This window comes from Mastigoproctus giganteus, chromosome 3 (genome assembly GCF_048544385.1).
Source record: "Mastigoproctus giganteus isolate SK-2022 chromosome 3, ASM4854438v1, whole genome shotgun sequence".
NCBI lineage: Eukaryota > Metazoa > Arthropoda > Arachnida > Uropygi > Thelyphonidae > Mastigoproctus > Mastigoproctus giganteus.
In genome coordinates, this window is record NC_143577.1 from 35,067,269 (window position 1) to 35,081,785 (window position 14,517).

The 14,517-nt window shown below is 30.4% G+C and overlaps 1 protein-coding gene across 5 annotated transcripts in view; it reads right to left on the minus strand.

Annotated features, from left to right (window-relative positions):
- Positions 1-12,848: 12,848 nt before the first annotated feature.
- Positions 12,849-14,517, minus strand: part of EndoB (SH3 domain containing GRB2 like, endophilin-B) — a 104,264-nt gene continuing 102,595 nt past the window's right edge. For all 5 annotated transcript variants that reach the window (XM_090370474.1, XM_090370472.1, XM_090370470.1 and 2 more), the window contains one exon: positions 12,849-13,265. In XM_090370474.1, the coding sequence (XP_090226600.1) occupies positions 13,158-13,265 (108 nt within the window). In that variant the 3' untranslated portion in view covers positions 12,849-13,157. The remainder of the gene's footprint in view (positions 13,266-14,517) is intronic.

Sequence of the window (14,517 nt, forward strand, 5' to 3'; positions counted from 1 at the left end):
TTTAGACCACATCATAATAAGAATCCTCCAGCTAGGTACTTTGTGCTTGAGGAGCACAAAACCTTCATTGCTTTTGTTTGGGAAATTTCAGTGCATCAACTACTTTGGTTATGATATACCAGTTCATATAGTTTGTGTATATTCAGTCTGTGTAAATGTATGTTCTAAAAAATCTAGAATAACCCATAGCAGAAAATTCTACCTACTCAGCCCAATCCCAGCCTCATAATGCAAGCCTATAAGAATACTTCTATTTCTCAAAGGGTAAAAAAAAAACTGTGCTGACCGGGCTAGCCAGGTGGGTAAAATGCCTGCCTGGCAACCCAAAGGTCGCGGGTTCGAATCCCCCCCCCCTCGGGTTTGGATCAGAGTAAATGAAAAACTTTGGGAGGTGCATTATGGCCACAGAAGCCGATGCACCAACAACTAACAAAAAAAAAAAAAAAACGGTTGTGACTGGCTCTTGTTCAAGTCATGTGAAAAGTGAGTTTTTGTTCCATTCAGTCTGCTAGATGAAAACCACAAGTTTATAGGAGAGAAAAAAAAAAATGTGGTAATCTCACCTAACTCAAGTGCATTGTAAAAAAAGATCCTTCATATTTACAAGATTCAAACTCTTGCCTTTACATCCAGTGTGAAACAACAGTGGTTATAACAAGTGCTCTCTGCAGGGCAAACAACATGGAGAATATTAAAAAATGTTTGTCCTTCAAGTCATAATGGCTGAAAATTTACAAAAAAATCAAGGCAAGGTCATTCTGTACAGATATTTTCTCTCTCTCTTGACAAGAATAAGACAAATATGTCACATCTGGGATATAATTTTTAGTGAAAAGCATATCTGCCCTGTAGATGGAAATATTAACAAATACAATGCAAAGTTTTGGGATACTGATAACATGCACATGACTGAGAAGCATGTGCATGACAGTAGCCTTAAAGTTAACACATTCTGTGAAGTAAATTTTATGGTTTTTTCCTTTTTATCAAAAATATTTTTATAGATCCTGGGGCAAATGCCATATTTCAACAAGGTGGAGTACTTCCTCATTTCCAGAAAAATATGAGACTATTGAGCAAACACTTTCTGAGGTTGATAAATTGGCTTCGGTAGACTGATTAGCCATTTTATTCTCCTGATCTCATGAAGTTTTTATAAAAGGTGCTGTGTTCAAATCACCACCACACACACAACTTTACTGAACTTGAAAAATGCTTTCAAAGAGATATTTCTATTGTCATCACATAAAAAAAAAAAAACAATGAAATAAAAAAATGAAGTGAGCATGAATGGAATCAGCCTACACATAGGATGCATGTCAACCTAGTTTTATAAGTGAATGTGTTTGGGTAGTATTTTTGAATTAGCTTTTATTAACAAAGCCAAGATAGTCGCACGATGAATGAACTATCACTGCAATGTACAACATTTATTAGAGTGCATCAATTCCTTGGCATGATGATCTGGTGAAATTCATATGACAAATAACTGTGTGAAATTCTGCTGACATCAAAATGATATATAACTACAACACAAGTAACACGATATAACACTTTAAAAAAATTACTACTTTTACAAAAAAAAGTAATTTAATGATGTTGCTCGCCCATTCACAATGTAACTAGAACTTGAACATAGAACCAATTATATTAATATTTAATCATTTTACTAGATAATTCAGTTGCTCTTATTTTCAGGAGAAAATAAAAATAATCTTAAAAATGATTCATAAAATTTCTTAAATTAAGAAATACAAATATATGGAATATATTTTCATATATTTTTGAGTTTATTGAAGGGTAAAACATACTCAATGGCTGACGAGGAAACATTTTAATGCACATACAGAAGCACCATAAGAGTCAGATGTTACACTGCTAATGTCAAATAACAGAATAATTATGTGAATCAACACTATATACAAAATTCTATAACAATTAAAACATACAAAATAAATAAAGAATTCTACTTCAACCAGTTTATCACCAGTAATGTTAAATTTAAACAAACATAACTCTCTAGTACAGTAAATCAGAAGGTGAAGAATTATGTTAACTGCAGAATTTATACAACTTAATGAACCACTTATGCTGTTGTCACTTAAAACTTATTCTATTAAGAATAAGTTTCAAATCAAAAGCAATACAAGGCATCAAGTATCTTCAGGTATCAAAAAAAAAAAAAGTAGTAAGTTAAGGTAAGTGACATATACAAGCTGGAGTATAGATCTAGAATGGAGATATTTATATATTAAATATTTAGTATGAATTTTTTTTCTTTTTTTGCATGTAAAGTTTCATACTGATATATTCTTCTTTAAGATATATATCAGTTGTTAGTCCTTACATGATGATGCCACAAAAAAAGTACAAGTCTAATAATTTATCTACTTTTAATGACAGATAGAATAACTAAATAATTACCAAGTTGCTCGTTCTTCAAATTAAAAACCTTTCACAAATCTGAAATGTAACAGACACACCACAGGAAGGTCAGCACATCTATCATGCAATCTCATTTCACCATCTCACAGAAGATAAGAAACATCTGATTCACAAAAGCAATGCAGCCTGATTTATATTTCAAAAATGAAATCTTAGTCATAATAAAAAGAAGAAACAAATTATAATGCAGATATCATTCTTTCAAGAAGTTATACACATATATATACATATCACTGGCTTTTTCAACTTAATTATTTTTTGTTAAAAATGAATTTTAATTCTATTTTTTTTTTTTTTTTTATTAAAGAGTAAAATTATCTGCTGTAAAATACAATTGTTTATAAATAAATTCCAAGCAAAAGTTATTCTTTCCGGATATGCTTATTCAGTTCAGATCCTATAGGTGTTGCATATATTTGGGATACTTATTCAAACATTTAAACATTTTACACTGAGAACTTCAAACAAAATAATCAGATCTAAGTAGATTTTCAATAAACAAAATCACAAAATCTGAGGTCTTAAGAAATTTTAATAAATTTCAGAGATGATTTTTTTTTCATTATGAATAATAAAATATATTCCTATCGTTTCTGCAATATTTTAATACAAATTCGTTTTATTACAGAAACTGTTAAATACAGAGTTACAACATATAAATAAGGCTCACCATATTTACAGTCTGCATTTCCCAGAGTAAATAATAAATAATTCAAGTTAACATTTACAATTATTAACTTCCAAGTAATTGGACAGCACTCATTAGTGTATTATTTTTTACAATTATTACACTAGGTTTCTGTTAAAATTAACATGTTTTATTAATATATAACACTGTGTACTTGTAAGATCCTATAGTGTCAATGAATTTTAGCCTTGACTTGCAAATTTCAATTTTAATAAAAATGCATGTTAAATTTTTCAAAATGAAGTAATAAAAAAAAAACCTGATATGTTTTAATATTTAGAATATATATGAATATGAAATATACTTCCCCTTATAAAAACAGCTAAATACATTTTTAAAATTGAACAATTTTCATCTACATTGAGGAATGTATTATTAAATAAGATACACAAATAAATAAACATCAGTAAGAACTACACTATTCAACAAAAACTATGAAATATGTTTAAATATCTTATAAAAATAATCTTTACACAGAATATTATGTAAGAAGAACACTGATGGACTGCATATCCTACTGTGTAGGAGTTAATGAATAACTCTTAATTTACTCTAAAAGAATTAATTAACAAAAGTATGACTGGAAGCAACTGAAATCTAATATAAATTTAGATATATATTTAATAGAGTTTGCATTCCTCACAATTTTTTCCACATTTATTGCAATATTATCATGAAGGATGAAAACACTAGCTGCAAGAAAAACAGCAGTAATAGGTATCCAACACTAACATAATAAAACAAGGTTGAGTAATTTCATGACATATTTTAGACTATAAAATATTAATCATGAATATTCATTATATTTATGCAGAACATATGAATAAGCAAAAATAAAGGGGAGGATAAAGAATCATATATAAATTTTAGGGTTTAATACCTTACATCTTCATTAACCCTTTCTGGAACACACACACACACACACACACACACACACACACACACACACACACACACACACACACACACACACACACACACACACACACACACACACACACACGACTGAAGACCTATGGTATATATATGTGATGTTTCCTAAGTTAATTACACTAATAAAATGGTAGTAGTTCTATATATCAATTCTATTAAAAAAAATAGTTCACACAAACACGTCTGAAAATGTTTCCTTTACAAGTTACAGCCCTTTTTATATGTTTGAAAAGTGAGGGGATGAAAACACTTTTAGTGCACCAAATACAAGGAGTAGTGATTGACACTGACCAGTGTGTTTTTTTTTTTTTTTTTTTTTTTGATTTGGTAGTTGTTGGCGCATCGGCTTCTGTGGCCATATTGCACCTCCCAAGGTTTTTTTTGAAGTACTTTGATCCAAGCCCGAGGCGGGAATCGAACCCGCGACCTTTGGGTTGCCGGGCAGGTACTTTACCCACTCGGCTAGCCCGGTCGGCCGACCAGTGTGTGTGTGTGCGCACACACATTCTAACATCACCTATTAGTTATAAATTGAATTACAGGCATCTTGAATGGGGGATGGTCTTTTTTGCATTGCTGCTATCACACAATACCACTGTTCCCAATCTATTTCTCCTGATATGTAACAGTCAAATGGTTGTGCACCATCAGGATAAAATGGCTTGAGGCATTGCCACGACCATCATCATGCTGGAATAATCTTCCAGGAGGGGCTCAAATACAATTTTTTAGACTTTTTTAAAGCATTTTGATTCACTACTTTTCAAAGTCACAAAAAGGGCTATTACTTGGAAAACAGCATTTCCAGATTCACGTCTGTATGAACATTTTTACTTGATCTGGTAACTAGAACTACTCTTAACTCATATATATTTTTTTTGGTGTAATTTAGAAATTTTTGTTTTAAACCCAGCAGTAGTTGTACAGGATCTGGCTGGTGTCGCTAGGCATTAGGTGTGTGAATTAAGTGGCAAGGCAACTACATACAAGGGCTATTTTCCATTAACTGTATCACTGAAAGTGGAACATGTTCATACTTATTTTATTTAATAGTATACTGGATTACTAATTTCTTTTAACATTTTGAAATGAGAAAAACAAGCTACTTTAAATAATTATGTATGTAATTATGTGTATTCTTTCATTGGTTTTCAGTATGCTAGCTGTAAAATCAATTTGTGGGATCAAACACCATGCAACTCTCACCTGACACCAACCCAGTCACATTGTGGAAAGAAAACTCATAAAAATTCTCCCCATTTTATTGATATTCAAACTCAGGCCTTTTCGAAGTAACACTGCAGGGGACAGTGATTATAACCACTGTGCTACATACAAGGGCAACAGGTACTGCACAAGAATCTTCACACATAAAAACTGTTGATTCAAGGTTAATGACTGAAAGTTTCTTTTCCTGATTATAGATATAGTTTTATTGGATTAGCTTTTGCAGTGAAATTTTATAGGTTCTATAGTTACATGAAAGCACCTCTGAGGTGCTGCAAGACCATTCTTGTAACTATTTTTGTTTAGTAGTCATGCTGCAGTTTTCTGGTGCTTCCTTTTCGCAAAATAAAAATTAAATAATATATATAACATTTAAGTAATAAAAGAAAAGATATATCTATTGATTGTAAGGATGGAAAAAGATGAATACTAGTATAGTGTGACTATTACATCATCTTATCTATTCGCATTTCATTTACCTTTAATCATATAATAATTAATTAAAAATAAAATGTGTCAATGGAAAGGTAGGAAAAGTGAACCAGATCAGATTAATGCCATCAAATTATTGATTAAACATTACATCAGTCTGTAAAATAATTACAACTTTTTATTTAATTACTTTATACACTCTTATTCAATATCCTTATCTTACATACTGTTGTAGTTATATATATATAAACATCACATAAAAACAAGGAATGGCAAAAGTGGAGATAAATGAAAAAGGAAGAGTTCAGTATATCACAGAATATCTATTTCCAAATTCTATTTATTCCGCTTTATTTGTAATATATATATATATATATATATATATATATAATACCTATATATAATACCTGTGTGTTTGTGGTTTTAATATTTTGATATATAAGCAGAAAGACATTCTAACATGTAATTTTGAAACTTTGCACCCTTAATTTTCTAAAGTAGAAAATGGGACTAATACTTTCATGTTTATATTTTGTTTATAATGTTCTTTTTTTAAAGCAGAATTAAAATTTTTTTATTTGAAAATGAAATGTACAAAACATATTTTTAAACTTTTCATTAAAAATAATTATACATAATAATTAATGAAATCCATTAGTGTGATTATTGCATGTTATTAGTCAAGTACTTATATACCACAAGCAGAATTCTTAAAAAAAATCAAAATGTTTTCCAGAAACAAAAAGAAAGTTTGGCACCTGTCAGGTGCCATCTGATTGTTTTTGTTATGATTCACATTATAATACCATAGAGAAGTTACTTACAATTTCTATATCAGAAAGATTATTTAAGATAATAAGAAACAGAAAATAGCCATTCATGTTCTATCTCTGCAAGTGGATACTAAAAACTCAGCAACAGGATGGGCGTATGATGGGTATATATTAAATACCCACCTTATGAAGAGATCTGCAAGCTCTCAGACGCTAAGCAGCAAAAAACAAAGCAAAACAAATATAAAACTAATACAAGATCCTCTGGATCATTTTTGTCCTGCTCTTGTTGTACCCAAACTCAAAGTAAAACCTAGCTTACACAATAAATTTAGCTGACTTTTGTAAAACAAAAGCTGATTTCTGTGGAGTAAAATAAAAAGCATACATCAAAATCCTATTTGCTCCATTTAAATTTTTAATTCTTTTGAACAGAACCCCACCCCCACCAACTAGGTGACTAGAATTTGTTAATCTGTAAATTCCATTAATTTTTCTTTCCTTAATAAAATGTATGGGTAAACTCTAGAAATATTAAAAGTCATTCAATTTTTTTATGTGGCATATACAAATTACCCTACTTAAGTGAATATTATTTTGAAATGGAGTCTTCTATTGAGTGCTATTTTCCATTAGCTGTATCACTGAAAGTGGAAAATGTTCATACTTATTTTATTTAATAGTATACTGGATTACTAATTTCTTTTAACATTTTGAAATGAGAAAAACAAGCTACTTTAAATAATTACTACAGTAGATCTATAAATACTTCATGTGAAATAATTATGAAGTGAGAGAGAGAGAGAAAAAAGAAATCTTGTATATACACTATACAAAAATGTATAGGACTATATACATTTTTGAACTAAAATAAGATACAAGATGATTTAATTTTTTTCTAACCAATTCTGAATTTTCTCTATCTTTTTATCATGTTTAAAATTAAATTTTAGGAAAAGGATAGAATTTTAATTTTTTAGATGGCATATCCAGTACTTCCCATGTATTCAGAAATATTTGTGCTTTTCTACCATAAAATAGCAAGAACACATTTGTTTTTTTTTTATATTCTAAAGTTAAAAGTAATGATACCTAAACAAATATTCTAAAATTTAAAAATAACCAATTTAATCGACTTAAGAAGTTCCTTAATAAAACAACACTGTGTTTTTTTTCAAGACTTTAAGCTGTAGTTGTTTGCATTATGCCCCATTATAATTTTGTGATGCATTAATTAACTCTATTCTAAGAAACTGTTTGTCTAAAAAACTTTTTTCAAGGTGGCTATAAACCAAAAAAGTCTGATCATCACTACACTACATCATCTGCAAGTTTGCCTATTATGATTATGAATATCTGGAGATAAGTATTCCATTAGGACTGTCAATTAGGTACTCAAAATTAATTGATAAAGCTTGAAATTTACTCCTGAATTAAAAATTGAAACTGTTTAAATTTTTATCAATTTTAAATTTTTCAATTTAAAGTTTTAGTTTTCATGCACTATAAAATAATCTGATATTTCTGCATTAATTTGCAGACTGCTGGTTAAGAAACTCATTACCCTTATACTTATTAAATTTAAGTATGTTTTTAATTTTTAGCTTATGCACAACTGGATATGTCTGTTTGTGTTTTAGTAATACTTTTGATCTGAGGAGGTAAAAATCAGCCTTAAAATTCTTTTTATGGGTGCAGGTGGTAAATCAAACAGAATTATCTAGACATTACAGAATATAGAAACCAACTTTCCATAAAAAATTTCGTGCATGTGTTTATTATACTAAGTGTCTGCATCAATCAAAAAATGATTATGAAGTTGACTCAAGGTATAAAATGAAAAAGTGTCAGTTCAAAAATGGATGTATTTAGATATATTTTGGGGGTGAAAAATTTCACATTCTCACAAATTTTTCCTGTAAAAATATCAACAGTAATGTAACAAACCGCTAATTTAATGAAAATCAAAACTATTCACTAAAACAAATCTTTTTTTACATACAAGGTGTGATTAAAAAAAGTTCAGGGAATGATTTTTTGTATTTTGAAATTAAGGTGCTGCACCATGTCAGTAACTTATCTAAGTACAATAACACACGAATCTATCATCTATCTGTAGTCAGCCTGAATTGACATGCGCTGAGTGGGTGTTTTCTGTTTCACCACATTTTAAAATGAGTAATTTTATTGAATAACAAATTTGCATAAAATATTTTTTCATATTAGAGAAAAGTAACAAAAACCCATAAAATGTTAAAGGTACATTCAGAGAAGATGCTATGTGCCGTTCAAAGACTTTTCAGTGGTTCCCAAAGTTTAAAGAGCAAAGCTTGTATATCAAAAATGATCATTGCTCTGGCCACCCTTCAACTCAAAAACTCAATGATTTATCTGCTTATGTTTTGTGACCTGATCAGGAAAGATTGACATTTAACTATCTGGAAAATTGCTATTGAAATTGGAATTCCTATATGGGATGGGTTAAATCAATTTTAACACAAGATTCGGGAATGTGGCACATTTCAGCCAAGTTCACACTTCACATCCTTGTTGATCACGGATGGTTTCTTGTGTCAAGATCTTTATCAATGCGCTGAATTCACATTTAATTCTGAAAATATTAAACTGTGTTACCAGCCTGTGTTACCCAGACTAAATGGTTAAACAGTGAACCAAGAATACTACAAAACAGTTCTACAGTGATTGCACAGTGCTGTTCAGAGAAAAGTGGGCTTCAGGGAATTGGCAATTGTACTGTGACATTGACACTGCTCCTGCACACTCAGCACTTTTCATTCAAGAATTTCTTGTGAAGCACTGTCACTGTGATCATCAATCTGACATTCTCATTGGATTTAGCTCCTTTGATTTTTTTTTTTTTTAGTCATTTCCCAACTTAAAGCTCCCACGAAAGGTCAAAGATTTGCAATGACTGAGGAAATTATTCAGAATGTGATGCAGGAACTGTCAGCAATTCCAGGGATACTTCCAGAAGCTGCAGAAGTGTTGGATATACAGTGTCAAGAAATGACGTTGATGGAGATCTATCCAAATAGTAGTATGCTTCATTTCTCAAATATTATTTCAGTCCTCAAATTATGTGTATATTGGTACTGAAAAATGACTGGTTACTCTATTGCGGAATTATTCTAAATCTTCAATTTAATTAGCTCCTTATACACAGAGCTACTTTAATTTTGTAACTGAACTTTTTTTTAAAATTTAATTTACAGATTCACATAACTTCTCTTTAAGATCCTTATCTATAAGTAAGGTCCTTCCTTTAAAACACTTATAGATGAAATAGCTTAATCTAAACCACTTCACCTACAGAATTTGCTGCAAATCACATTTAATTCTCAAAAGATTAAACTGTGTTACCAGATATTTAATGAAACAACTACAAGGGAAAAATTATGCAAATTAACTATAAATATGAATTAGAATTACTATATTTTGTTTGTGTGATGATTCAGTTTTAAATTCCTATTGCTTCTTCCCTTTCATGATTTGCTACTGTTTTCTACCACTTAATTATATAAAATAAAAACTAATGAATTTTATGATATACAAAAAAAAAACATTAGATAGTGGAATTTTATGTTTTGTAAAATAAAAAGTGACCTTACAATTATTTTGGAATAATACGATAAATGAAAAGTATAGTGCCGAGAGGGAGAGAAGGAGGTGCTCTCTCTCTTGCTGCATTAATAACAATAACAAACCCTACCTCCTAAGGTAGAGATAAATATAATTATTGATAATGATTTAAACCATTCTGACAGAGGCCTTTATATTAGCTCTGTTATAATGGATTAAGTAATAGCAGTTTAAACATTTTTATGAGTTAGAAAACTAACTAGCGGAATTAGTTTTCACACAACATAAGAAAAACAAATATTTAACTGAAATTGATTTATTTATTCATTTATTTCAATGAATTAAATCTAATTAATGCCTATATTCCAACAGATCTATAAAATATTTGCCAAATTCCATCAAGATGTTAAAATTTGAATCCAACTGTTCTAACACTATATAACTTAAATCTAGAAAGTACAAGTCCCATTCCCTGCTTACTTAGAAAACAACAAAAAAGAAAAGAAAGAAAAGCATAAATGAATTCTGCCTCACTTATTTGCATGATTTTCTGACAATGGACTACTTGTGAAAAAAAAAAAAAGCAAACACTTCCATCTCTTACAACTTTGCATTTATAAAGAAACTAAATAAATCAGCAACTAAAACCCAAAAATACTGTACAAAATATGAATAAGTTATACTGAAGTTGGACAAAAGTCTTAACTTTTTAGCCAACTATATTCTTTATTACATCAAGGGATGAATGTAACAACTGCACTGTAAGACCTTCACCAAGTAGAGTTTGTTTCAAAAAGATGTCCCCCCCCCCCACCACCCAACATGCACATAAACACACATTTTGACTGTTTTGAGCAAAAATCAGGAAATCGATAAGTAGGCCATCCTCATCACATGCCTTAGATGATTTAAAACATTAATGCATGGAAAACTAAATTAACAGAGAATAATACTACTATTGAAAGCCTAACCTAAGTTATATTAAAATTGGATAAATGTCTAGATTTTTAACTTGCTAATATCGTTGCATTAAAAGATGAATGTTGAAATGCAGTGACCAAAGCAAAAGGCCATTACCGAACATACTTTAAATATCAAGTATAAGTAGCTTGGCTAAAGGTATATAATTATGTCAAGTGATGACTTTATGGTCTCATCACACCCTTTTGGCAAGGTAAGACCTTTTGTCCAACTTCATAACTTAGCTCAGCAACCAGCATGAAACTTTCTATAATTCTATCTTTTCATTAGTAATAAGATTCCATCAACTAAGGTTATCTGGCAGTGGTATGTCACATTGCTTTAAATATCAATGCAATTTCTCTGTCCACTTTTTAGTGAAGAACCAAAACAGAGAACTGAGGTGGTGGTCATGGGGATGGGGGATAGAAATCTATTCAGCTTAAGCAAACCTCCCCCATCTTTCTTTTTTTTTTTTGGCAAACAAGTGTCCAAGCCACCCACTTACCAAAGCATTTATAATTCCCCTTCTGCTACAAAAAATATGATTAAAAAAGTACTTTTTTTTCAACTTTAATATAACTAAGATTAACAATTAGATAAAGCTTTCAACAGACCAATTCTTTATTCATCTACAAGACAAAACTATGAATAACTATTGTTAAATAATGTATAGTGATAATATATACTTCACTTCCAAATCAATGTTGTTGTTTGTTGTTTGTTATTTGGTTTTTAGGAGCATTAGCAACTAAGGCCATATTGCTCCGGGATATGCGGTGGTCATTCCCTGACCTCTCCGCATCCTCCGTATTTGGTGGTGACGGGCTCGAACCCCGGTCTAATCAAGAAGCGTGTTCTACGCACTGCCGCTCCTTCCCACCTGGCTACGGAGGCGCCTCCAAATCAATAGTCTGTTCTAAATGAATTAGGAAGTTATACACTATTTCAAAAATGATCACAATCATGTGCAGTATGATTATAGGAATACATAAAATACTCTAATAAAATACTGTAAATATTATATTTAGTTTTGCAATTTGTTTTTGTTTTAGATTATCAGATTAAATGTTTATGAATTTTTTACACAGAGCTACATCTTTAACCATGTAAATGAATACCTTTCTCTTAAACAATATGTGTTTCCAAATTTAAATTCTGCAGAGAATCAATGGTCTGTTCTAAATGAATTAGGAAGTTATGCACTATTTCAAATATGGGAAATTAGAAGTTATGCACTATTTCATATATGGGAAAGTAGACCTCTCTTTAAGTACAGAAAATACCACATTGTATATTCAATATCAAATAATTTCCAGAAACTATAAAAATAAACAACATCCTAAATCAAATATTTTTAAGATAACATAATTATTCAGATTAGAATACTCTTAAGAATTTTTTGTACTGATTGTTCAGGTGTGCTATATATATATATATTTCCTTTTCTGTACATAACACAGAAGTTACTGAAAATTAAGCATAAATTATTGCCAATCATACAATAAATGTGGACTTTTTCTTACTTTCTAAGCAAAGATAAAATGGTTACGTAGCATTAAATTTTCATTATCAAGTGTAAACATACAGATAAATATTAAATGACCGAAATTTCTAAAGAATGAAATCAACACGACAATGCCTATATTTTACATTATTAACAATTTTCATCTTTAAAATAGCAGATATTTGGCAGTCAAAACTGAATTACTCATTTAGTACTATACATTATGAAGGAATAAAAATCAATCAAAATGGAATATATTTAAGGTATGTACAATAGCTCAAATGTGGAAATGTAATAGTCGCCTGTGTCAAAATGCTGCCTACCATAAGAAAAATATTTAAGTGGACTGCACTAAAATGGAACTGAGGATTCAATTTATAAACATCACTCTGTAACAAAGCTGACATGATACAGAAAGTTTTTGTAATTCAAATATGATGACTGAATATCACCTTCGTGTTAAGGCTACGTGTAACAGAAAGACTTCCAATGCCTCACTGTTCACACATACACACACAGATATCAGATGAAGAGGGGAAAAAAAAAAAAACACTCTTATCACTAGGTTAAACTTCTATCACTGGCAGTGCCTCTAGTTTAGAGTCTCCAAATAGGCAACAGGAACTTTGCCCTTCTGTGTACCTCGTTCTCCCATCAGCCAATCAGGATCCAAGCCTGGTGCCGAACTTACTATAATCACCTATACAAAGTAAAGAACACTATAATTTCTTAAAAGAATTTGGAAATTACTTAAAATGTAATGAACACATCTAATAAAAATTACATAAAAGTATACTTTCCAAAATATATCTGCTTAGGATACATATAACTTCCATTCAGAGCCAATTGAAAGATGAAAAATTCTGATATATAATTATTCAAAATATTTACACTAAGACAAATTACAGAAAAGTCATGGGATCATAACAGGAATCTGTACTTAGGATTCACTAATCTTGAAAAAAAGTATATAACCAAGTACCTAAAAATCTGCTCTTTCAATTTTTAAAAATACAGTATGGTATAAAGGATAGTCTTTAAAGGGGAATAAAAAGTTTATATAAAAATAGGAAATCTACAGTGAGGAGTAAAGGAAGCATCAGAAAATGGTTTAATGTCAGATTTGGAGTGAGTCAGGGCTGCACCTTATCACCACTCATCTTATAATTCTCTCCAAATAGAAGTATAATTAAAACAATTTCATTAAGCCTTATGTGAAGTACATTAAATTCAGTAAATATAGTTTCTCAATTTAAGCTGTAGTGTTGATATGGTTCTTGCTCAGGATGACAGCAATGTGCAGCTCAAAAAAAATACTTACTGGTGGGTGATATTACTAAGCTGCTGCAGCTCTGATGTCCAAGGATGCTGCACAGAAAAAAAAAAACAGGGTGTCTCTAGAAGTGGCTGAAAGCCACTGCTAAAAATCAATGAGCATGATTTCTTAATTTTGTGCTGCAAAGTGAAATACTTGTCAATGAATGACACGAAAAGCATTTAAACAGGAATGTACATGGCATCTGCAAATTCAGATGATAGGAAGAAGAGCTCTGACAGTAGAACAATTTGTGCAAACTTATCGAATAGAGGGGCAATTCTATCTAGACATGACCATACATCACATAACTATCTGTTGCAATAAGAAAAAAATGAGGAAGGATACTGACCAAAATTTAATTTATAGAAAAGTACAATTTTATTATACAGTGGAAAAATTACAAGTAATTTTCTTTTCTTTTTTTAAATAAAAGGTTTACCAAAATGTTCACCTTAGGTCACTATCATTATGAAGATTTCGAGAGTAATCTAGATAAATATTACACCCAAGAGTAACACCCCCTTTAAAGAGAGAAGCAAATGATGTTGATCTCTGTCACTTATTAGTAAAGTGTCAGAGCTTGATGTCATTCACTACAATTGCACCTATAAAATATGGATATAAGTTCATTATA